This window comes from Cetorhinus maximus, chromosome 20, assembly GCF_964194155.1.
Source record: "Cetorhinus maximus chromosome 20, sCetMax3.hap1.1, whole genome shotgun sequence".
Taxonomy (NCBI): domain Eukaryota; kingdom Metazoa; phylum Chordata; class Chondrichthyes; order Lamniformes; family Cetorhinidae; genus Cetorhinus; species Cetorhinus maximus.
Window position 1 is genome coordinate 94243560 of NC_135898.1, and position 27108 is coordinate 94270667.

Here is a 27108-nt window from a genome sequence, read left to right on the forward strand (position 1 = left end):
AAGGGCCCAAACACTTGCCCGCTTGACCACTGACTATTTAAGAGGCAATAGAGGAAAAAAAGTGCAGAAATAACTTTCAAAGATTCCCAGTAACATTTAGTTAGAGCTTTTTAAATCTTCTGTAAACAGCACAGGCCCTAGTAATGCTATACACATATGAGAAATAGCATTATGCTGGGATGTGACATCACTCAGTCACCATTTGGACGAGTCTAACAATGAACTCACAGCCACCTCTGGTGCTTTTCACAATTGCTGCCTCAAACTTCAATGCAGTATAAGTTGGGTGTTGATCTAGCATCATGGATTTGTCAGTTACACCCTCTTTACAGGCAGTTAATAGGCATAACTGTGATGACAGGTGATGAGACACCAAGTACTGATGAAGGAGGAATGATGGGGAGCTGTGACAGGCATTTTGCTCAGAGAACTCTAGATAACCTTTGGCCTCTCAGCAGTTGACACAGGATGGAAGCCTCAGAGGCCCTGCTTGAATTCCTGTTCCTTCTGAAAAAAAAATGTATTTTTTTAACATTTTTCTGACTGTGTCCTGATCAGAACGCCTGTACACATGGGTGGAGAATTTGTGTGGTATGCCCCTTCCATGAGCTTAAAATTGCAACTGGGCTTTTAGTAACATCATTAGGACCCTGAATTGCATGCGATAGAGGCTTGGTGCTTGTTTCAGGCACATGGCTCAGCCACCTCGGTGAAAATTAGAGGAGGCCGATTTTCAGGGTTGACAGTCAATAAGGCTAATGATGCCATTTTTATGCCCCTGCCACTCCCCTGTTCCTACGCGAAAATCGGCTACAAATAATAAAGATAAAATTAGTCAACAGTTGGAAGAGAATGAAGGGAGCCATCACCGTTCTACAGAAAACAAGCTGTGCATGACTAATTTAATCCGGATGATTCATATACAATTAAAAGGAACATTGTGAATGATTTTCAGAATGTGTTCATAAGGTGCCACATAAAGTAATTGCTGCAAAAATTTAGGCAATTGAGGGAATGTAACTATATAGATAGACAGATATCTAAGAGACAGAAAGCAGGGAGTCTGATATATTTTAACAATCCTTAGAAAACAACCAGGAATAAAAGGTTATAATTAAGAAGAAATAATTTTTTTGGTGGAAGAGAAAAGCTTTAATGGGATCTCATAGAGTTTTTATAAATTCTGAAAATTTTTGAGAGGTTGATTGACGACAGGTTGTTTCCACTGGTTAGTAAATCAGTAACAAGGAACAGAAACTTATGATTATGAGAAAAAGGGGAAGTTTCAAAGACTTTTTTCAGGCAATAGATTGTTTGAACATAAAATACGTTTCACTACAAGAAGTTACTAAGACGACTAACTAAAGGAATTGGTTAACTATTTGAAAAAGAAAGACATCCAATTGCAACGAACAACAACAACTTGCATTTGTTTAGTGCCTTCAGCATATTAAGACATCCTGAGGCCCTTCACAGGAGAGTTATCAAACAAAATCTGACAGCAAGCCACGTGAGATATTAGGACAGGAGGAAAAAGTTTGATCATAAAGGTAGGTTTTAGGGAGCGTCTTACAGGAGAAAAGCGAGCTGGAGAGATCCAGAGTTTAAGGTCCAAGACAGCTAATGGCACAGCTGCCAATGACGGAGTGATTGAAAATTGGGGATGCGCAAGAGACCAGAATTGAGGAACACAGAGAACTCAGAGAGTTGTAGGGCTGGATGGGGTCGCAGAGATAGGAAGGAGTGAAGCCATGGAGGGGGCTGAAAGCCAAGATGAGAATGTTAAAATCGGGACATTGCCGGACCAGTGGTTGCCGTGTGTCACAAGGCAGCATAGTTTTGGGTGAGCTCAAGTTTACAGAGTTTGCAAGGAGGCCGGCCAGGAGAGCAACAACCACAACAACTTGCATTTATATAATGCCTTTAATATAGTATCCCAAGGTACCTACCAAGAGCAATAAAGCATTTTTGACACTAAGCCACTGAAGACGATATCAGGGCTGCAGACCAAAAGCTTGGTCAAAACTTTGGAATAGTCAGGTTTAGAGGTATCAAAACATTGATGAGGGTTTCAGCAGCAGATGAGCTGAGGCAGGGGCTGAATCAGGTGCAAATAAGATCAGTATAGATTGATCCAGTTGAGCTAGCATCAGCACAGGTATGATGGGCTAAATGTCTGCCTTCCATCTGTAATTTCTATGATTCAATGGCTGGAATGCTTTCTGTGGCCTCACTGGGGTTACTCTCTTCATTTCCCTCCCCCAGCTACTAGAGAAGGCAGCAACAATAATAAATTCCATGTTGTATATTCCTCAAAGACTGAACAGTGTCCTGAGGACCCTTTTAGGCTACAGGTCTTTTCTTTTTACAGAATTTAGTTCTGGGAAGCTCAATTCTACAAAGGAGACATCAAAAAGGCACAAGGCTGCTTAATTTGCATGTGCAAAGGGCCTAACATGTGTTTCTAGTAGAGGCCCCGAACATATCTTTGGATGCCTATGTGAATATTACAGATGCAGTGTAGTCAATGTTGCATTCTCGAAAACTTGGCTGCCAAATTTGGCTGCCACAGAAGCTCCCATAAACATGAAAATGACCCAAATAAGCTATTTTTTAATGGTGCTGGCTGAGGGATAAATATTGGTTAGGCAGTGGGGAGAACTCCCCTCTTCTTTGAAACAATGCCATGGGATCTGTTCTGTCCACCTTAGAGGGCAGACAGGATTCAACATCTCATCTGAAAGATGACATTTCGGGCAGTGCAATACTTACTCATTATAATATTTTAGATGCTAATGTGTGTCGTTCTGGTAGTAAACACTTGTGATACCTTAGTAATGATATACTGTGATTTTTTTTATGGTTTGTCTTAGCATCGCAGTGTATGAGCTGTAATCTAAAAACCTTTGGAGACAGGAGTTTCTCTACACATGACAGGAGCCTAAGGGGTTAATGGAAGAGTTTGAAATTTCTCACTGAACCCATCACCAGATTCAACCTCCAAGGGTATCTTTTGTACAGTTCTGTTCCTTGTAAGGAGTATGGATTGGAGAGGACACTGTGCCCAATTCATGGTGCTCCAGATATTCTGACCATTAATTTTAGTAAACATCGAATCAAACACGCTGACATTCTCACTAACTGCTCAATTAAAATTAATGGTCCAAAAATGAAGAATGCAACTAATCGGGTGCACTGAGCTGCACTCTGACCTATACTCCATACTAACAATGGAACCTCTTCCAGTGTACTTTCTATTTGTTTGCTGACATCACATTTGTAGTCTGTCATCTGCTAAAGTGATTATCCTTGTGCCGCTGCAGGGATAGCTCCTGTGATTTCAATGCTAGTCCTGCAGTTACACTAGCCACCAGCAGATTAGCTATGCTTTGAAACTTCAGTGTGACTAGCACTACTGAAAGTACAATTACACATGATTCTAAAGTCTTAATCAGGTTGCATGTAATAATTATAAGAACTTTCCTTGCAATCATCTTAATTGAAAGACATCAGTCTGCCAGGATACAATCTAGCTCAAACGAATCAGGCAAAGTCACACAATCACACTTTAGTCATTCATTTGCTCTGAATGAGTTCTCAAAACCTCCGAGCTTCCTCAGAACAAGTTGCAGCACTGGGCTGACATAGAAACTCAAAATTGCATGACAGATTAAACAGAGAATGCTGAAAATGCACAGCAGGTGAATCAGCATCTGAAGAATATCAATTAATATTTGGGTGTGGTTTTATTGACAGGACAGCACAACCACCCTGACCACAGAACGGTATTAACAATTTGTATTCCAATTCTCAAGTATTGTCTGTTTATGTTAAAAGTGTTGTTTGCTTAAAACAGTTGTCATCCCACTCGGGAGATTTCAACAGATCCAGTTCTGGAAACACCCAGCATAGTCTGGCAACACTGTTTTAGTTACTGAGTAATAGTTACCAAGAAAGGTACACTTCAACCAAGTGTAAACTTTTGCCATATCCTTGTTGTTAGGTCAGTTTTTTACTCAAATAATCTTTAGTTGCAAAACACATTGTTTCCACAGTACATCATGCACTTGCTGCAGTTTGGCAGTTACTGTAGGCTTATTATTGTCTTGTGGCAACTCTGGTGTCTAATTCAGAGAAGTGGCTATCACAGCTGGATATTTTCCTGTGATTGCCCAGAGTTTAACTTCCTGACCTTATCGTTATAACATTGTGGTTTTCTTCGGATGGAGGATGCTACAAATTTGGATCAGCCTTAGATACTGGCAGTGACATCAGTCACTCCTCTAATCAGTTTGAGCGTCATATCGTTTAGCTGGCTTGAATAATAGAGTTACTCAGGGAATTAACTAGAATACACCCTTGTGACCTAAACTGGATTTCAGTGTCTTTCATATGTGTATGTCTTTAATCTCCTTGAAGGAAGACTGAACAAACAGTTGGTGAGATTTGATCTGATATTAATCAATAACTGCTTTATTTCACAGTAATGTGAACAGTCAGAACAGCAGTTATGTTCGGACTCAATGAATTCAAGCAGTATAACTTATCTTCTCAGAATAGTACAAATTAAACAACAAATCAAAATTCCCCACATCAATGGGTCATCATACTTGACATAATAGATCATTTCTGACTATTCTCTTCTGCACTCCAACCATATTACAGCCTTTCATTACATCAGCATCCTCCCCAACTTGCCTTTGTCTCTGTATTTTATCTTTCATTGTGAATAACCAGAAGGAAAAAGACTGCCAAACATTTTACTGGACATCTGGGACCACCGACTCCCAACACAATGGGCTTGGATTTTCGTATTGGGGTCAGGACTCTAGCGTTGGAGGACTGGAATTGCCAAATTACTGGGCCATGCACCGTGCTTGCTGTCCAGTTAAGGTGGGCAGACTCTCAAGGGTAGAGGGCCATTAGGAAGGACTTCTGATAGGAGACAGGTCGATAGCCCCACATGCCAAAGTGGGAGCTTCTGATGTGGCAGGGGAGAATGAGATGGTACCTCAAAATGGAAGCTCTAGTCTGATGACCATGGTGGGGGGGGGCCTGGTCCCCTACAGGGTGAAGCCCTACCTCCCACACGGGTGCTGCTGAGAGGCTGCCTCCATTCCCTGACCATGCTTTTGCCACAACACCTTTAATAGACCATTTAAAGGCCTTAGTTGGGTTGCCATCACCACTCCCCCACAACTATCCACTTTCAGAATGGCCCAGAAGTGGGAACATACTGGCAAACAAGCAAGAGACCCTCCACCTCAGATACCAAATCCATTGGCTGGGATCTACAGAGGAGCAGTGGGGGGTGTTCAAAAAGGAACTGGGGAGGGTACAGGCTCAACATGTTCCCTCTAGGGTGGTAGGAAGGAGTAACAAGCCCAGAGAACCATGGATGACCAGAGATATTCAGGTTACGATGAGAAGGAAAAGAGAGGCTTTTAGCGGGTACAAGGGAAGCAAATCAGCGGAGGCATTAGTGGAGTACAGAAAGTGTAAGGTGGAACTTAAGAAAGCAATTAGGAGAGCAAAGCGGGGATATGAGAAAGCTCTGGCTGGTAAAAGTAGGGAAAATCCCAAGATATTCTATAAGTATATCAATAGGAAGAGGATAACCAGGGAAAGAGTAGGGCCCATAAGGGACCAAGGGGCCAATCTCTGGGTGTAGCCAGAGGACATCGCTAGAGTATTGAATGAATACTTCACGTCCATCTTCACCCAAGAGAATGAGGATGAAGGTATCGAACTCAGGGAGAGAGACTGCGAGGTTCTTGAGAAAATTGATATAGCGAGTGACAAGGTATTGGAGGTGTTGGCAGGCTTAAATGTGGACAAATCTCCAGGTCTGGATGATTTGTGTCCCAGACTGCTGAGGGAGGCAAGGGAGGAGATCGCAGGGGCTCTGACCCAAATTTTTAATTCCTCTCTGGCCACGGGGGAGGTGCCAGAGGACTGGAGAACAGCTAATGTGGTTCTGCTATTTAAGAAGGGTTGTAGAGATAAGCCAGGGAACTATAGGCCAGTGAGTCTCACATAAGTGGTAGGGAAACTATTGGAAAAAATTCTGAAGGAAAGAATATATCTCCACTTGGAGAGGCAAGGTTTGATCAGGGATAGTCAGCATGGCTTTGTCAGAGGGAGGTCATGCCTAACAAATTTGATTGAATTTTTTGAGGAGATGACCAGGTGTGTAGATGAGGGTAGTGCAGTTGATGTAGTGTATATGGATTTCAGCAAAGCCTTTGACAAGGTCCCACATGGGAGACTTATAAAGAAGGAAAATGCACATGGGATACAGGGTAATTTGATAAGGTGGATTCAAAATTGGCTTAGTTGTAGGAGACAGGGTGATGACAGAAGGATGCTTTATTGAATGGAAGCCAGTGTCCAGTGGTGTACCACAGGGATCTGTGCTCGGTCCCCTATTATTTGTCATTTATATAAACGACAGATGACTATGTGGGGGGTAGGATTAGTAAGTTTGCGGATGACACAAAGATTGGCTGGGTGGTTAACAGTGATGTTGAGTGTCTTGGGCTACAGGAAGATATAGACGGGATGGTCAAATGGGCAGATAAGTGGCAGATGGAATTTAACCCTGAAAAGTGTGAGGTGATACACATTGGAAGGAGTAATTTGACAAGGAAGTATTCAATGAACGACATGACACTAGGAAGTTCTGAGGAACAAAGGGACCTTGGTGTGTGTGTCCATAGATCTCTGAAGACGGAGGGGCATGTTATTGGGGTGGTGAAAAAGGCATATGGGACACTTGCCTTTCTCAATCGAGGCATAGATTACAAAAGTAAGGAGTTGGAGTTGTATAGAACCTTGGTGAGGCCACAGCTGGAGTACTGTGTGCAGTTCTGGCCGCCACATTATAGGAAGGATGTGATTGCACTGGAAGGGGTGCAAAGGAGATTCACCAGGATGTTGCCTGGGATGAAACATTTAAGTTATGAAGAGAGGTTGGATAGACTTGGGTTGTTTTCGTTGGAGCAGAGAAGACTGAGGGGGCGACCTGATTGAGGTGTACAAGATTATGAGGGGCATGGACAGGGTGGATAGGGAGCAGCTGTTCCCCATAGTTGAAGGGTCAGTCACGAGGGGACACAAGTTCAAGGTGAGGGGCAGGAGGTTCAGGGGGGATGTGAGGAAAAACTTTTTTACCCAGAGGGTGGTGATGGTCTGGAATGCACTGCCTGGGAGGGTGGTGGACGTGGGTTGCCTCACATCCTTTAAAAAGTACCTGGATGAGCACTTGGCAAGTCATAACATTCAAGGCTATGGGCCAAATGCTGGTAAATGGGATTAGGTAGGTAGGTCAGGTGTTTCTCACGTGTTGGTGCAGACTCGATGGGCTGAAGGGCCTCTTCTGCACTGTGTGATTCTGTGATCCCCTGCCCATTCTGTCCAGCAAACACTCTGCCACATGGTGCAAGTGACAGCATCTTGTGGAACAATGAGGAATTCCTAATGTTTCTGTGAAAATTCATGTAGTGTAAAACTCTTATTATATGGTCTGAACGTAGGAACATAAGTATAGGGGTATGCAACTCAGCCCATCAAGCCGCTCCACCATTCAGGGTGATCGTGGCTGATCAACCACTTCGATGCCTTTTTCTCACACTAACCCCATATCCCTTCAAGTCATTAGTATTTAGAAATCTGTCAATCTCTACTTTAAAGATACTCAATGACTGAGATTTCATGGCCTCTGGGGGAAACACCTTACCTGCATCTACCTTGTCTATCCCTTTAAGTATTTTGTAGCTTTCAATGAGATCACCTCTCATTCTTCGAAACTCTAGAGGATAGAGGCTGTTTCCCCAATCTCTCTTCATAGGTCAGTCCTGCTATCCCGGGAACAAGTCTGGTGAACCTTTATTGCACTCCCTCTACAGCAATAATATCCTTCCTAAAGTAAGGGGACCAAAACTGCATAGAGTACTCAAGGATGCAGTCTAACCAAGGTTCTTTACAATTGAAGCAAGTCTTCATTGCTCCTATATGCAAATCCTCATGCAATAAAGCTCAGCATACCATTCGCCTTCCTAAATGCATGCTGCACCTGCATGTCAGCTTTCAGTGACTTATTGACAAGGACACCCATGTCCTTTTTTACATCTACTCTTTCTAATCTCTTACCATTTAAGAAATACTCTGCACATCTGTTCCTCCAGCCAAATTGGATAACCTCAAATTTTTCCACATTATATTCCATCTGCCATGTCCTTGCCCACTCACTTAGCCTGTCCAAATCTCCTTGAAGCCGCTTTGCATCTTCCTCACAACACACATTCCCGCCTAGCTTTGTGTCATCTGTGAACTTGGAAATATTACATTTGGTCCCCACATCCAAATCATTGATATATATTGTGAACATCTGGGTCCCAAGCACTGATCCATGTAGTACCCCACTAGTCACAGTCTGCCAATGTGAGAATTACCCATTTATTCCTACTCTCTGTTTTCTGCCTGTTAACCAACCCTTAATCCATGTCAGTATATTACTTCCTATGCCATGTGCTTTAATTTTGCTAACCAACCTCCTGTGGGGGACTTTATCTAAAACCTTCTGAAAACCCAAGTAGACTATGTCTACTGACTTCCCTTTATCAATTCTGTTAGCAATATCCTCAAGGCAGGTTCGTCAAACATGATTTCCCATACATAGGTCCATGTTGAATCTGCCCAATCAGATCATTTTTCAAAATTCATTCACGGGGTGTGGGCTTCACTGGCTGGGCCCAGCATTTATTGCCCATCCTTAATTGCCCTTGAGAAGGCGGTGGTGAGCTGCCTTTTTGAACCGCTGCAGTCCATGTGGTGTAGGTACACCCACAGTGCTGTTAGGAAAGAAGTTCCAGGATTTTGACCCAGCGACAGTGAAGGAACGGCGATATATTTCCAAGTCAGGATGGTGAGTGACTTGGAGGGGAACTTCCAGGTGGTGGTGTTCCCATCTATCTGCTGCCCTTGTCATCCTAGGTGGTAGTGGTCGTGGGTTTGGAAGATGCTGTCTAAGGAGCCTTGGTGAATTCCTGCAGTGCATCTTTTAGGTGGCACACACTGCTGCTACTGTGTGTCAGTGGTGGAGGGAGTGAATGTTTGTGGATGTGGTGCCAATCAAGTGGGCTGCTTTGTCCTGGATGGTGTCCAGCTTCGTCAGTGTTGTTGGGACCTGCACTCATCCAGGCAAGTGGGGAGTATTCCATCACACTCCTGACTTGTGCCTTGTAGATGGTGGACATGCTTTGGGGAGTCAGGAGGTGAGTTACTCGTCGCACGATTCCTAGCCTCTGACCTATTATTATCCAAGTGTCCATTTATCACATCCTTTACAATAGATTCTCACATTTTCCCTACTACTGATGTAAGGCTAACAGGTCTGTTGTTCCATTTTCTCTCTCCCTCCCTTCTTAAATAGTGGAGTGACATTTGCTACCTTTCAATCTGCAGGAACAATTCCAGAATCTATAGAATTTTGGACGATGATCACCAATGCATCCAGTATCTCCATAGCTCCCTTTTTCAACTTTCTGGGATGTAAATCATCAGTCCCGTTAATTTCTCCAATTCAACCTTCTTACTAATACAAATTTACTTCAATTCCTCATTCTCCCCAGTTTCTTGGATCTCTAATTCTGGGAGATTTCTTGCTCCTTCCTCAGTGAAAACAGACACAAAGTGATCATTTAGTTTCTCTGCTATTTCTCTATTCCCCATTATAAATTCTCCTGACTCTGCCTGTGATGGACCCACATTTGTCTTAGCCAAACGTTTTCCTTTTTACTAACCTAGAGAAGCTTTCACTGTCTGTTTTTATGTTTTTTCTAGTTTACATTCATATTCTATTCTCCCTTTCTTTATCAGTTTTTTGATCCTCCTTTGCTGTATTCTAAAAAGCTCCCAATCCTCAGGTTTACTACCATTTTTGGCAACTTTATAGACCTTTTCTTTTAATCTTATACAATCCTTAACTTCCTTTGTTAGCCACAGTTGACTGACTTTTCTTTTTGGGCTTTTGTGCCTTACAGGAATGTATAATTGCTGTAAACAATGTAATAATTCTTTAAAGACTGTCCATTGTCTATGTACCATCACACCTTTTAATGTATTTTCCCAATCCACCTCAGCCAATTTACCCCTCAAACTTTCATAATTTCCTTTGTTCAAATTTAACACCCTGGCTCCAGAGTGAACTACCTCACTTCCAAACATAATGTAAAATTCTATCCTATTATGGTCACTCATCCCTGAAGGCTCTTTTACAACAAGGTTATTAATTAGTCCTTACTTGTTACATAATACAAGATCTAAAATAGCCTGTCCTCTAGTCGGTTCCTCAACATACTGCTCTAGAAAACCATCCCTAACACACTTCAGAAACCCATCTTGCACAGATTAGTGCTTATTAGGTTTTACCCGTGATTGACCTCACCCATGATTACTGTATTAACCATACTACATGTGCTTTACTAACCTCCTGAGTAATACCATGCCTCACACTACCACTATTGTTTGGTGGCCTATAAACAATTCCTTCCAACTGCTGCCCCTTACTGTTTCTTAGCTCCACCCAAACAGATTCCACATTTTGTTTTTTCCGATCTGAGATCCTCCCTTACTAATGTGCTGATCCCACCCCTCATTATCAGCACAATTTCCCTTTTTGCCTGTCCTTCCTAAATGTCGAATAGAATCAGCATCGGGTAAACCTCAGCACAGACACCACTGATGCAGACACTCCATGGGGCACCCACTCAGTTTGGGGACAGGAAGCAGAGGTTTCATTCCACGTGGGTCCTGGGCAGATTGGGCGATCTCTCCGGCCTTCTTGCCTCCGGTTCCGCCTCCAACGCCAAACAAAAAGCCGTGCCAGCGAGTGGGGGAACACTGAGCGACTCCAAACTGCGGGGGCCAAACGGCCAGCGAGATGGAGGGATGGGGGTGGGGGGGGGGAGGTTGGTAAGTGCTCACCAGCGGATTTGGTGCCACTGCCCACCGACCCATTGCCACTGAAAACGGGGAGAGAAAAGACAACCAAAATCGCCACCAGTGTGTCTTCTGGCTCAGTGTTAGCACCACCGCGGTAAAGCAGCTGCTGTATATGATGGGAGAAAAACATATACATTGTCTATATTTTCAAAAGCAAAACACTGCGGGCGATGGAAATCTACAATATAAAAATAAGAACAGAAAATGCTGGAAACGCTCAGCTGGTCAGGTGGCATCCAGGTCAAGCTGGCTCCTCTTTCCACAGAGGCTGCCCGACCTGCCGAGTGTTTCCAGCACTTTCTGTTATTTTCTATGGTGTACTTTTCCAATGTTTCTGCAGATGACACGAGCAGATTGGGGGGGGTAACCTCACTCAACGCCTACACTGCATGATTTAAAAAAAAATAACACCAACTGACTAGGTTTTACCTCCCCCAGCGGTGATGATACACCTTTTAGTAAGTGTGTGGATGAGATGCTAACTAACACCCTCACGCCCTCTCTGCTAATTGTTTCTGTGGCGCCTGGTCGTGATGTTGCCGATGAGCTGAGATTTCAGAGGAAAAGCTCTCAGGATCCATCTGACACATGCACCCGGCACTGTTCCCATTTCCACAAGTCTCTCTTTCTGCAGATACAGTATCTTTACGTCTTGACTAATTCCTAATGAGTAAGTTCACCACTTCCTCCCTCCTCGCCTCTGAGAGGTTGCTCGGCGCGGAGGAGGAGGCTGGTGGGCGGCAACCTCGGCTCCAAATATGGAAATCGCCGCCACGTCACGTTCCGTATTTGGATTCCGCGTGACGTCACGATCCATATATGGGCATCTACGTCACACCGGCAGTTCCCCCCCTTTATAAATGCTACCACGGGGATCACCCTTTCCAGACCTTGATTAATAACAAGCCAAAGCCACCGAGAGAGCGGGAGAGTTTTGCCGTCAATATCCTTCTCGCATTTTAAGTCTCTGAACTGAAAGAGAGAGGGAAGTTTTTAAAAAAAAATATTTAAGCATGACAGTTTCAGGGATCGACAGCCAGCGCTTAAAGAAATTTATTCGGAAACAGACAGGTAGAAATTTGATCCTGGATTGCAGACCGTTTCTGTCCTTCGCGGCATCTCACGTCCAAGGCTCGCACAATGTGAACTTGAATTCGGTGGTGGTCCGCAGGTCGAGAGGTGGCCCGGTCCCTTTGCAGTTCGTCATCCCGGACGAGAAAGCCAGAGCCAGGCTCCGGGAGGGCAGAGTGTCCACCGTCGTGATCCTGGACGAGAGAACTTCGCAGAGTCAGAGACTGAGTAAGGACAGCACTGCGCAGATCGTGTTAAACACCCTAACTTCTGTCACATCAACAGCCAAAATCTATTTCCTCAAAGGTGAGATTAAGATACAAATAGCCCACGTATTAAATCTTGTATGGATTTTCTGCAGTTTGGTGCTAGAGATTTTTTTGTAATTCCTAATACATACCAGGCTTGTCTAGTCATTAATGCTGGTTGCAGCCTCTTGAGTAACCTTATCTTTGTGGCGTTAAATATTTTATTTTAAAATCTTCAATTTAACAATGACATTAATATTGTACCAAATAAGATTGTTAAGACGGCCAGGAAAAAGGTTGAGACTTCAAAGCATGTTGTTGATGAATTGTTATTTTTTAATAATAAATTTTACACTGACTTAAGACTATGGCTATTAAAAACCGCGCAACATTAAAATCACAGCGTTTTAAAGTGGGGTTTGGTCTGAGATTCCTCTCTGGGCTGTATTAGACAAGGAGTTCACCTACAGAGAATAACTGGGCTAAGCGCTCCTACATTCCTGTACGACGTTTTAAAGCAGCAGGTTTCAGGAACTACACTAGGAACAGGAACTAGGAGAGACAACCTGGAACACCGCATTGAGGGTATGCAAATGACCACCTCCCTTCCATCTCTCCCCCTCCCTCGCCCCCGCCACGAAACTGGAACTGAAATGATATATACACTTGGCTAAAATGATAGAAAATTGAGCACCGCGTGGGTGTCCAATTGGAAATTCTTTTAATAAAAATCACCCACCAATGATGTAAACAAGCTCAGAAAATGTTGGACATTTACAGTAAATTCGTCACAAGCAACCTAGGTTCATGTTTCAGGTGTGACTGTTGAAGTCACACCCAACGTTGAGTTCACGTATGAAGACTCACACCCAAAGCACCATTTTATGCTTCTCTTTCATATCCTGAATATCTTTTTAATTATATTATTTAATGCTTGTTCCTTAAGGCTAATGGAGGAAAATGTAGGGCTGTAGGGAGGGAGCAGGGCTGTGGGTTTAGTATTGGATTTCTCTGGCTAAGAGCCGACTAGGCATATTGCGTTCAAGGCTTCCTATCTATAAACCTTTACAGTTATACAGTAATAAAACAAATCCTGTCTGTTATGTAGACATATCTGTTCCATTGAATTTGTATTGTGGTTGTATCCTATACATTGCATCAGTTTCCTGGTGATGTGAGGCAACCAGGCTTGTTCAGTATAAATTACAACAGCAATTTGATTCTATTCGATTTAGCAATGTACAGAACATCAATGGAAAAATAGCACTTCCTTACAAAGAAATAGGATATCCTGTTGAGTACCCAATTATCATTCCCAAAATTGATCCAAGGCACAAACAAGATAATCAATGTTCTTTCTATTGTAGCGTGGAAAGGGGTATTCTGTGTTCTTTTTCTTAATATTGCTATTAGAGGTAGATTAGTTGTACCTGTATTACTGATGTCTACCATAAATAATTGTGTTTACTGCTCCCACATTGGTTAAAATGAGACCAGGTTTACAACTGACCAAATGGTCTCTATCAATTACACAAATCTGTCGATCCTGGTGTGGACATGGTCTACTGTCCGCCAAATAGACAGATTATCAGTTTTTTCCTCAGTGGAAAAAGTAAGTAGCCACACATCACCCACAGTCTGTTCAGAGAATTCATTGCAATCAGTCTGTAGTTGGGAATGTGTGATTCTTAAGAAGTGAGATAAACACTGAGTGGTTGTTGCTGTCAGCCAGTGCAGCAGGACATAATTACAGTCCTGAGTAGATACTGTTTCTTTTATTAAAATCAATGGAAATGAAAATTCAATGGGTTCTGTATTAGGGGAATAGTTTGTGCCCCCTATTCACCACACAAGTGGTGAAGATGAAGTTTCTCCTCCACAAATGAATAACCCGGGGGAGGGGGAATACATATTGATGGTTTGGAGGCCTTCTATGTGGTAAGATTACACTTTTTTCATAAACTCTTGGCTTTCCAGACCAGACATGAAAATTAGGGGCTTGAGCAATGGTACAAATATGAAATAGCTCAAGAAAATCTGGAGCAACGTAACTGACCCATCAAGCCCACTCAACCCACAGTCCAAGTATGATTAATTTCCTCCCACTCCTTAATCTCATTTTAAGGAACAGTAAGGTTCACCGCTGCTGGTGGGAAAAAAAAATCAAATGAGTGCTGTTCATATCTCTAATTCTCAATCCTATTTTTTTGGTTCAGTTGGTAGCACTCTCACCTCTGAGTCAGAAGGTTGTCATTCCAAGTCCCACTTCGGAGGTGCCATCTTTCAGATGAGATGTTAAATTGAGGCCCTCTCAGGTGGATGTAGGAGATTGCATGACATTATTTCGAGAAAAAAAAAGATCAGGAGAGTTATCCTTGGTGTCCTGGCCAATATTTATCCCTCAATCAACATTATGAAAAAACATATTATCTGGTCGTTATCACAGTGCTGTCGTGGGAACTTGCTGTGTGCAAATTTGCTGCCGCATTTCCGACAATACAACAGGGACAACATTTCAAAAGTACTTTGTTGGCTGTAAAGTGCTTTGTGACATCCTGAAGTCATGAAAGGTGCTTTATAAATACACACTTTTCATTTCTTTTTCTCAGCAGATATTGATCCCAATCTCTCTTAAGGACCTTAAATAACTCAAGCCCCTAATTTTCATATCAGGCCTGAATATCCAAGAGTTTATAAAAACAGAGTGTAATTTTACCACATAGAAGGCCTCCAAACCACCTCAATGTGTATTGCCTCTCTGGGAGTTTGTTTCCCTACCATGGAAGCCATTGCCATTTAAAAAAATTCTTTCATGGAATTTGGGTCTCGCTGGCAAGAGCAGAATTTGTTCCCCATCCCTAACTGCCCCTGAACTGCGTGTTTGCTTCAAAGGGCTGTTAATGCTGTGGGTCTGGAGTCACATGTAGGCCAGACCAGATAAGGATGGCAGATTTCCTTCCCTAAAGGACATTCATTGACCAGATGGGTTTTTACAACAATCAATGATAGTTTCATGGTACCATTACTGAGACTAGCTTTTAATTCCAGACTTTTAAATTAATTAATTGAATTAATATTCCACCAGCTGTCATGGTGGGATAAGAAACAGTGTATTTGCCTAAACCTCTGGATTACTAGCCCAGTGACGTTATCACAACACCACCGTCTCCCCCACAGACAATGAAAAATGAGGGAGGCTATTGGATAGAAGATGTGACATTCAGTATTACTGCGTAAATTCATGGGCCAGAATACTATCTTATTATATTGGATGTGTCACAGTAGTTGGGTGTGAAGTGATAATTAAGTATGTATCATGTAGCAGAAACTGATATCAGCACCGAGTGCTATTGTTGAGCACCCAGTGAGCAATCTGTTTGAAATTTATTTGAATGCAGTTCATTTTGTTTGGGCAGGCAAATTCATAAGCTTCTAAGAATTGAATCATTTGTAGGTAAGCAATAAAACCTTCTGGTTGCCCACAGTTACTAATCAGAATATTGCACTGCCATAAAATATTTATTTTTAGATGTAAACCTGAAGCAATGTTATTTAAAAATAAACAAAAATTGGTAATTAAAGATTAGATAAATGTGAATTCTTACAAGAAAAAAATGAAATAAGGCATTAAGTAATTGAATGGGCAAGTGTCATGAGTCACATTTTAGTGCCTGAAGCTTCCATTAGTAATAGATAATTTCAGTTCTATGTATCAGTTGGCTAATTTGCTACATTGTGTCAGCCAAAATGTTTCATCCACAGCAAAGGCAGTTGACACTAGAATCCACAGAGATCGCAGTGTTGATGGTTTTGCATCATTTGTTTACTATGAAACTTTGCTGCCCAGTTTAAACCTGGCCCAAAGGACCCGATCATCAATTTCAGTGCACTTTGTTCTTAAATGCCTCACACTGGATATTTTTTTAAAAATCAAAATGACTTATTTCCTTTTCTACTAAAGTATGAAGATTCATTTACAGACAATTCACTCAATTTGACACCAAGTGCTTCTGCGGCCAGCAGTGTTATATGAGTCATGTTATGTCACGTATCTTTATATGTGGCAAGGTGTCAAAATTTTGTTTGGTAGTCACTCCTTGTGAAGCACCTATGTTAAAGGGCTATATGAATGAAAGTTCTGTATCACAGTAGTCTAAGACCTGGGATATTAATCACGGTGCTTTTCTTACTGTCCCTGTATCCTCTCGGTTTGTCACATTCTTCTGGGCTCCGCTGGCCTGCACTGGCTCCTCTTTACATTCACAGTTATACATGCACAGCCTTTCCTTACATTCTGCTTTCCAGGTAGGGGTATTGCATTTAGACAGAAGGGACATGAAGAGACAAAAAAGAAAATTTAACTAACACTAGCCCTCCTCTAAAAGCCTCCCAAATATTTCACTATGTATTTTTAATTAATGGAATTTAGCATTGCCCTATTGCAGGTATTCAATTTGATGACAACCATATCTCTTTTACATGAGAAAAGATGTAAATCCAAAGCCAAGGAACAATATTAATACAGTGCCTTAAAACCTAGGCTGGGCAAGCCTAGGCTTTTTTTACACAAAAGAGAGACTACAGCTAAATGTTCCTTTCTGTTGTGGAGCGGGGCTAAAGCATGCAAGTGTAAATAGTTTTCTCCTTTGCTGTCTGTTTGTAGGAGGCTATGAAGACTTTCACTCTCAGTATCCGGAATGTTGCAGTGAGCTAAAGCCTAGCTTGAACTACACCAGCATGCAAGAGGTTAAAGGAACTGATGCAAGCCATATGAACCAACATGAAAATCCCTGCAGCAACCGCAGACCAGTCTATGATCAGGTGTGTACAGCTGAAGAATAAACACTCAGCCCTGTAGAGCCAAGGGACAGACTAACTTTAGAGTACGTTTCCTTTCAGAAGTGCCACAGAAAAGGAAACAACATCAGACGGAGTTGTTTTTGAAAAGCCACTGCTCGTAATTGTCATCACTGCATGACATCACTCTTGCCTTAATTGGGTACACATAAGTGTGCTACTCTAAAGATTGGCCCTTGAATCAAATACCATGTGAACAAGTAATGTGGGAAGGTGTTTTTTATTCACCCAGTTCCTGTTTCCTGAGGGTTTTTACGCATGTTATTTTAAGGGGTTTTCTGTTTCATTTGTCTTCCCTATTTTGCTTCTGCTTTGCATAAAAGGTGGTGTTCCTGTTATCTCTGTTAATATGTTCTGGAGCCAGAAGTGGATGTTTTACTAGTTCATTTTAAACAGGCCAGACTGGATATAAATTTGAATTAACTAATGATTTTCATTAAAACAGACAGACACACACAAAACTGACAGCAATTATTATTTTTAAAAATTACCTTCATGTATATATATAGCATCTTTCACAACCTCAGACAATAAAGTCCTATTATGGTGTAATCAAGGTTGTAAAGTAGAAGACGCAACAGTTAATTTGTGCAGTGCAAGCTCCGATAAACAGCAATGTGGTAATAACCAGATTGTGTTGTTGATTGAGGGATAAATATTGGCCAGGACACCAGGGAGAACTCCCCTGCTCTTCTGTCATGGGACCTTTTATGTCCACCTGAGAGGGCAAACAGGGCCTCATTTACCATCTCATCTGAAAGTTGACATCTCCAATGGTGCAGCATTCTCTTGTTACTGCACTGGAGTGTCAGTATAGATTTTTATACTGAAGTCTTGGATGTGAATCCACAACTTTCTGACTGGGAGGCGAGAGTGCTACCAACTGAGCCACGACTGACAATTTCAGATCAATACATTGATACAATCCAAATTAATATCAGCACCACTTTGTGCACTACTTTCCCCATCTATCTCTCTCCTTGATGTCACTCGAAACCAAGGCCAGACATTGAGTCCCGCTACTAAACATGAGGGAATCTGGATTCACACCTTTTAGCTTGAACAGGAGATTGAATTACAACTCATGAGGCAATGAAAATACATTTCAGTCTCCAGTCTCTGATCATTAATAATCGAATGTTAGATTAATGGAAGTACTGCACATTTGCCATCAACGGCATCAAAAAATCAAATTCTTGTGCATATACTTTTGCCTGTTCTGCTTCAGTAGATTGTTTGAGAGCATGTTTGAAGGACTTGAAAGGGTTACAGGAAATTGCACCATATCTGGCACATCAAAAGCATCTGAGAGGCTGGGACAAGAATATGTGAAATGTACTGCAGTCAAATGAGTATTTAAATCTAGTTAATTTGGTTACTCGTGTCTCCTGACAGGAGTCGCAGGATGATAAATGCGTTAATAAAAACAGAAAACGCTGGAAGAACACAGCAGGTTTGGCAGCACCTGTGGAGAGAGGAACAGAGTTAATGTTTCGAGTCTATATGACTCCTCTTCAGAGCTCTGAAGAAGCGTTATATTAGACTCAAAACATTAACTCTGTTTCTCTCTCCATAGATGATGCCAAACCTGCTGTGTTCTTCCAGCATTTTCTGTTTTTATTTCAGATTTCCAGCATCTGCAGTATTTTGCTCTTAGATAAATGGGTTAATACTAGTGGAAATAACCCTCAGAAACTTTAACATTAAAAGTAATGATAGCATACTTTTCTTATCTCTTCAAAATTAAATTAATATTTAATACTTACAATCAATTAATAAAACATTTATATTTCAGTATAATACTTGTCTTTTGCGCTAAACAAAGAGGGCAGCTAACCTTTGAGGCCAGATTATTTTTGTTTACACTGATCCCATGTGCATCGAACCCATACTGTGCAGTTTCCATTCCACAGCAAGACAGCACAAAAACTCACCCCTCTCACCCCAATGACTGCCTTAGCTAAAAGGTGGAGGATCTGTTCAACAAATTTAATTTTAACTAGAGATTTGATGGCGGGCAGCTCATGAGTTAGGTGAAAACGTGACTCTCTGATGCCTCTCAGTCTCCAGAGATTGAGTCATTTATTTTAAGGAGCACTGTTGATGGCAGGCAAGCTCTGTGTCTATAATCATAAACAGCATTCATCAGTGTCAAAAACACTTCTTATTTTCACTCCTTTCACCCATACAAAATCTGCCTAAGTGCATATCCCAGGGATTTGATCCAAAAATGCTGCAATATAATCAGCATTGAGGAAGTACATGGTAATGGCCCAGAAAGATTTCTTTTTTTGTCTTTTCTTTCTTCCTGTATTGGAAGCACCTGGTCTCTGGCTGGACCTTGTCTGTAATGTCACGTACAGGGAATTGTAAGTGCATCCACCATTTTGCAAAACATGTTGGGTCTTAAACGTTCTGCTCCACCATGTGGTTCTGAAATTTACATGGTCTAAGATCTGCAGTCATGTAAATGTCCAACCCTTAGAGTAGGAACTGCTTACAAAATACTGTGTGAAGTGAAAAAGCAGGAAGAAGAATGGTATAAGTGTAAACATAGCATTAATGTGAAATATTTGAAATATGACCAAACTAAAACAGACCAAAAATTGCATCTATATTAAATATCCTAAGTGAATAATTTCATGTCAATCCATATCATGCTTTTTATTGCAATTAGCTAGATTGAACATCTGAGTGGGTCACTTGTACTCAATGATGGCAGTCTGCAAGCGTCCATGCAGTGAGAGCCGTCTGCCACTTAAACTGGATGGAGTAGGATGTGGCTGAAGTCTTTCTGTTAGCACTGTTTTTTCAGCTAATTAGTAGGCACGGCAGTACAGGGCTCCTAAAGCAACTTCTGGAAATTGCTTACTGTTTACGTTCCTGATTACACACACATGGTTGGAGCATTGCCTTCCCAATGGCAATGTTACTACAGTTCAGCTGTTTCAGCATCGTCCATGTTTTAGCTTTTATCCTGGAGTTGAATTAACTTTGGAGTAATAAGTACCGTAAAAGAAGTAGGCTTAGAGTGGTGAAATGACATAAGTCAGGGCACATTGGTGTTTTTATATTTTAGAAAGCACATTCTTTACACAAGCAATTCCTGAAGGTACCAAGCCTGAATTGCTTTTCTGCAGAGGGACAGATAATCAGATGTGAGAACACTATTTTCCAACCACAGCGACAAGTTTTATATTTATATAGTGCCTCTAATATAATGAAACTTCCTAAGGTGCTTCACAGGAGCATTATAAAACAAAGTATAATACCAAGCCACAAAAGGAGAGATTAGGCCAGATGACTAAAAGCTTGGTCAAAGAGGTAGGTTTCAAGAAGTGTTTTAAAGGAGGAAAGCGAGGTAGAGAGATAGGGAGGGAATTCCAGGCCTTGGGTTCTAGGCAACTGAAGGCATGGCTACCAATGATGGAGCAATTATGGGAATGCACAAGAGGCCAGAATTAGAGGAGTGCAGATATCTGAGATGGTTGTGAGGCTGAAGGAAATTAGAAATACGGAGAGGCAAGGCCAAGGAGGGATTGGAAATCTAGAATGAGAACTTTAAAGACGTTGCTTGACCTGGAGCCAGTGTAGGTCAGCAAGCACAGGGATGATAGGGGAACGAGACTTAATGTGAGTTAAGACATGGGCAGCAGAGTTTTGGATTACTTTAAGTTTATGGAGGATAGAATATGGGAGACCACACAGGAGTGAGTTTGAATAGTTGAGTCTAGAGGTAATGGAGGCATGGTTAAGGATTTCAGCAGCAGGTAAACTGAGACAGGGGTGAAATCAAGCAATATTATAGAGGTGGAAATAGGCAGTCTTAGAGATGACATGAATATGAGGCTGGAAGCTCACCTCGAGGTCAAACATAACACCAAGGCTGTGAACTGACTGGCTCCAGAGCAGAAGTAGGCCATTCGGCCCTTTGAGGATGCTCTGCCATTAAATAAAGCATGGCTGATCATCGACACCTTCTTGCACGATCCTCATAATCCCTTGATTCTTAGTATCCAAATATCTATCAATCTGTGACTTGAATAAACTAGATGACAAAGCCTGCACTGCTGTCTGGGATAGAGAATTCAAAAGATTCACAGCCCTCTGAGCGAAGAAATATCTCTGCATTTCAATCCAAAGTGGCCAACTCCTTATTCTGAGACTCTCACTATTAGATATAGACTCCCCAGCAAGGGGAAATATCCCTCAAGCATCTCCCCTGTCAAGCCTTTTAAGAAATTTATGTTTCAGTGAGATCACCTCTCATTCTTCTAAACACTAAGGAATATAGGCCTATTCCACTCGATTTCTCCTGATAGGACAATTCTCTCATCCCAGGAATCTCTCCAGTGAACCTTCATTGCACTCCCACTAAGGCAGGTATAAGGAGATCAACACTGTACACAATAAAAACAAAAATACCTGGAAAAACTCAGTAGGTCTGGCAGCATCTGCGGAGAGGAGCACAGTTAACGTTTCGAGTCCGAATGACCCTTCAGCAGAACTAAGTAAAAATAGAAGAGAGGTGAAATATAAGCTGGTTTAAGGGGGGGTGGGACAAGTAGAGCTGGATAGAGGGCCAGTGATAGGTGGAGATAACCAAAAGATGTCATAGACAAAAGGACAAAGAGGTGTTGAAGGTGGTGATATTATCTAAGGAATTAAGGGTAGAAAGCAGGACAAGCAAGGTACAGATAGCCCTAGTGGGGGTGGGGTGGGGTGAAGGAATCAAAAAAGGCTAAAAAGTAGAGATAAAACAATGGATGGAAATACATTTAAATGCAAGGCTGAATACAAGGCAATTAAAAAATATACATTATGAGATTGTGTGACTCTTTAAATATAAAGATCTTTAATCACCCACTGGAATTCTTGTGTTCATTACTTTTGTGTCACCGCTTCCCATTCCATTGTGATTTTCCAATGCAAATGTTTCTCTTTCACTCTCTCCAGATTATTTATCGTGTTTGTTGTGTTTATTTTCCAGGGAAAACCTGTTGAAATCCTGCCTTTTCTATACCTGGGTAGTGCTTACCATGCCTCCAGACCAGACTTTCTAGATGATCTCCACATCACCGCTTTATTAAACGTCTCTCGTGACTGTGCGGAGTACTTCAAAAGCAAATATCACTACAAATTCATCCCTGTAGAGGATAGTGCAACCGCAGATATGAGTTCCCATTTCCAGGAAGCAATAGACTTCATTGGTATGTTTAGATTTTCATTGTGTGAATTGTGTTTCTTTCACAATTAACTTTTAATATCTGGTGGTACAGGCTTTTTAACCAGTGCTGGTCGTCATCCTGTGAACAATGTCACTTCTATATGATTGGATGGGTCCTTTTCATACAGATGCCAATTTCTTGTGTTTTCAAAGTATTAATTCTATTAGATTTTGCTCCCCACTCTACAGTAAACTATTAACAAGGAGACTGGAATGAGAATGCCCATTTCATACCAATTGGTCACAAAAATTGGGATATGATATCGTGGGGCAATAATGACGAGCGTCAGTACTTTCTTCTCCTCTTCTGAGATAGAAAACTCCAATTTTATGAACCATTTCCCTTCTTTCCAAAATTGGCCTTGCTAGTAATTGACCAGACTCCAATCCAGTTCCAGTGGGTAAAGGCCCAAGTCGTAAAATTAGCTCTAATTTAGTGCTGATTACTCAGACGGGCTACAGGTTTCTGGAGGAAGTGGAAAACTGTCATATTGGTGTAGGAAGACTTCTTTGAATGTTGTGGAGGAGGCATATTGTAGAGCAAAGGGAGCTTTACTCTGTGTCTAGCTGCCTTATGCCACACCTGTTTTGGAAGCGTTTGGTGCTGACATCAGGGGCAGGATTTTCAGCCCACTATGTGGCTGAGAATGGAGGTGAGTGGGTGCCTAATTTTGAGTCATTGGCAGGCGTGTCAATTTCCAGGCAACATTCCGCCCACAAGCCATTTTACTGGGGGCTGATTCTGGGTGGAACAGCTATCTGCCTGCAAGCAGCAGGTAACTTGTTGGGATATTTTAAAGACCAATTAAGATCAGTTATCAATTATTATTATTGCCTGCAGACCCCCTGCAGCATTGGAACATGGAAGCTGCCAATATGTAGCCTCTCTGAGAGGGCACCTCAAGATGGTGAGGCCCTTTCTCCCCATTACTTGCAATGCCAGGCTACAGCTCCTTGCGTACTGAGGGCCTCCTTTGACCCTACAGCTTTGAGAGTCTGCCCACCCACCTTAATTGCTTTGTCCTGGGTGTTGTCAAGTTTCTTGTGTTGGAGCCGCACTCATCCAGGCAAGCGGAGAGTATTCCTTCACGCTCCTGACTTGTGCCTTGTTGGGCTTTTGGGAGTCCAGGTGTGAATCACTGGCCACTGAATATTCAGCCTCTGACCTGCTTTTTTAGTGACAGTATTTATGTACCTGGTGCAGTTGAGTTTCTGATCAATGGTGACCCCCCAAGATGTTGATGGTGAGGAATTTAATGATGGTATTGAACGTTAAGGGGACTTTCCCTTGTTGGAGGTGATCATTGTCTGACACTTATGTGGCCTGAATATTACTTGCAACTGATCAGCCCAAACCTGAATATTGTCCTGGTCTTGCTGCTTGTGGAGCATAGGCTGCTTCATGATCTGAGGAGCTTTGAGTAGAACTGAACATTGTGCAATTGTCAGCAAACATTCTCACTCTAGAGCTTACAGTGACAGTAGTAATACTGTTTTTATCCTCAGTGCTTATGAACTAGAGCAAGATAAATAAATCACATTTTTCTCACGCCTGAACACTATGCAATGATTCCTGATGAAAAATGAGTGTATGTAGATGTTGCACAAGAACAGAATTGGGCTTAGCCATGAAGCCCATAATAGTTGAATAACTCACCAACACTTTGTGACCAGGCTCACCTATATAGAGTAGCCACTTGGATGTTGTATTGGAGGTGGTCCAGCAGTGACGGAACTGTACCTCAGCTTATGTTAACACTTTAGTGAATGGAGGTGATAAATTGGGAAAAATGGGGAAAAAATTGGCCTGTTGAATATAGTTTTACCAAGTGGGTTCTTTTTCCCCTCTTGGCTAAAGCATCTTTTAGACTTTGCAGTTGTTCTATAGTGTTCTATTACCTAGCCTAGTTGAAGATATGTTAATCGTAATGCACTAACATGTCAGATATTTTGGGATACACATTAACCATGAGTTAAATTGAGCTAATGTTATTTTGCAGATCATGTGAGACACACAGGAGGGAAGGTCCTAGTCCACTGTGAAGCAGGCATTTCTCGGTCACCCACTATCTGTTTGGCCTATCTCATGAGATCTAAGGAGCTGCGATTGGAAGAAGCCTTTGACTACATTAAAGAACGAAGAAACACCATTTCTCCAAATTTTGGATTTATGAACCAGTTATTGCAGTATGAATCTGAAATCCTCTCCCTCGCCCCTACTATCAAATCCTGCAAAAGAGAGACGGTGTCCTGCTCTGCAGAGGAACTGACCTACAACAAAAGTTTGGAAAGTTCAGTTTACACTTTTCCCAGTTCACTTTTGAGTACAGTGCCAATACCATCACCAGCCCACCAGTTTGAATTCAGCCCAATAAAGTTATCTCTGTCATGCTGAAACACAACACAACATCAGAAACTATGGAGTGGAAGAAACATAATTGATGGATTACTAAAACTAAGGTGAATCCTGGCTGTTTCTGAGTGATTTCATCAAGTCCTGCAGTATTTTGTGCTACCACACTTAACTTTTCATCTTGTGATGGTTGCCCAATCTCACTAACCAAATCAGGTCAGCACATTTTCTGCACAAAAGCTGCATGGAACTCATGGCCATGCCTATATGGAGTGGGAATGCAGTAGTAACATGAGAAGATCAAGACGGAACGGGAAGGCATCTGTGACTCTTTACCAGGCCTGAATGGAGTTTACGCTGATTATCATCTTAGCTACATGTACTACATCACATCAACATCCACCTCGCCTTTTGCATCTAGGATCTTTCATTGTTTTGTGGCTCAAGTATTCTGAGTAACTCAATGCAAACCAAAGGTGGCATCAACAGTGTATTCAATGCTTCTGTATTTAACCATTTGTATCAATTCAGGGCTATGTGTTCTTGTCTTGGTATCAAACAATTGCATGAACAGTCTCGGTTTTATATGTGTTGTGTTGTACTAGATAGAACAACGAGTAAATGTTGTCGATGCATTTAAAAAAAGAGCCATAACACAAAAGAATGGGAGGGACAATTAGAAACCTTTATCATCATTGGTCGTGACCTGTGATCTTTGTTCTGGGTTTATAGTTTCAGAATAAAGGCCTCATTCAGGATTTTAAGTGTACCTATACCTTCACTTTGAATAAAGCCAAATTGAAATTAATTAATTCAATGAAAATCAGCTTTTACCCCAATGCCAAATTTGACCTGATTCTGCCGCATCAGAATATTTTTCTGCATGGTCACTATTGGTTTCAAAACCATAGGGTTCAGCCCAAGGGACCATAGCTGTATACAGTTACCACACACACATTTATTCTAGATCATCTACAACAAATTAGTGAATTCCTCTTGCAAAGCAAGAACTTGCGTTTACATAGTATCCTTCACACCTGCAGGATGTCCCACAACAATTATATTTTTTGAAGTATAGTCGCTGTTATTATGTAAGTAAGCACAGCAGTCAAGTTTGCACACAGCAAGGTCCCGCAAACAGCAATGAAGTAAATGACCAGATAGTCTATTATATTTGAGGGATCAATTTTGGCCAGAACACCAGGATAATCCCCTGGTCATCTTCGATAGTGCTCTGGGATCTTTTATGTCAAATTGAACAAGAAGATGGGCCTTTGTTTCCTGTGCTAACAGAAAGAAACACCTCTGATAGTTTAGAACTCTCTCACTACCGTGCTCAAGTGTCAGCCTAGATTATGTGTTAAAGTCCTATCATGATGTGTGAAGCCATAAACTCCTGACCAAGAGGGTAGAGTGCTACAATTGAGCCATGTTGGCATTGGGAAACTGCCCTTATGGAACACCGTTAAGTTTATTTCTTGCACATTATCCCCCTGTCTTCAGTCTGCCTGACCTTGGCACTTATGTTCATCTTGCTCTCAGACGCTTGCTAACCATCACCACAATGTAATAGAGACAGATTTTCAACTGTCTGGTATTATGGACCAGCTGCCCATTAATAGAAACCACCTGATTTTAATTGAAAATCAGGCAGACTCTACAAAGAGAGGCCAATCTGCACCACCAGATTTGTGCCTGTGCGGGAATTTGAAAGTCTACCCATGACTTGTCCTGTCAGCTGCACAGGGAGTCACTGCAACCTCCTCTCATGGTTCAGCCTGAGAGCTGGATGGAGTAGGGTTTAATACATAATTAGACCCTTGCTCCATTGTTGAGCCTCCATAGTCTAATGCTCTGCCCCGTCATACCATTTTATGTTATCTGCAGATTGACAATTAAATTCAGACTCCTTCATTTATTTCTGTATAATTTGTCACATTTTATATCCTAACCAAAACTGTTTTTAAGAACAGTCATTTTCCCAGTTAAAAAACAAGGCAATGACAACTAATTAAGGCTGAGTGTGTAAGTTTAGGAATCCTCCCACCTCATCAAATGCGAATCATACCACCTCATGACTATATGAGAACACTGCTACCTCTGAAGGTTGAAATTAAATGTTAATATAATTTTTGGTGCTTTCTACAGTTACAATGATTTGAAGTAACTCTTGAATCCCGTGTCCTGCTGCGCCAGCTGTTCTGCTGGTGGAGTGTACAATCGAACGGAGTTCTGAGCACTGAAATGCAGTTTGAGTCATTGATGTCCAAGTTTGCCTCAGGATTTTGTGAATTAATCTATGAAACCTGTAACTGTTTCCAGGGAATGTTGCAATATCCTATTGTAAA

At 41.7% G+C, this 27108-nt stretch overlaps 1 protein-coding gene across 1 annotated transcript; it reads left to right on the forward strand.

Moving 5' to 3' along the window:
• Window positions 1–11888: 11888 nt before the first annotated feature.
• Window positions 11889–27108, forward strand: dusp5 (dual specificity phosphatase 5). Its single transcript, XM_078565171.1, has 4 exons — window positions 11889–12381; window positions 16987–17144; window positions 22171–22390; window positions 24408–27108. Exons 1-4 carry the CDS (start codon window positions 12018–12020, stop codon window positions 24800–24802), a joined length of 1137 nt encoding a protein of 378 aa, XP_078421297.1. The 5' UTR covers window positions 11889–12017; the 3' UTR covers window positions 24803–27108.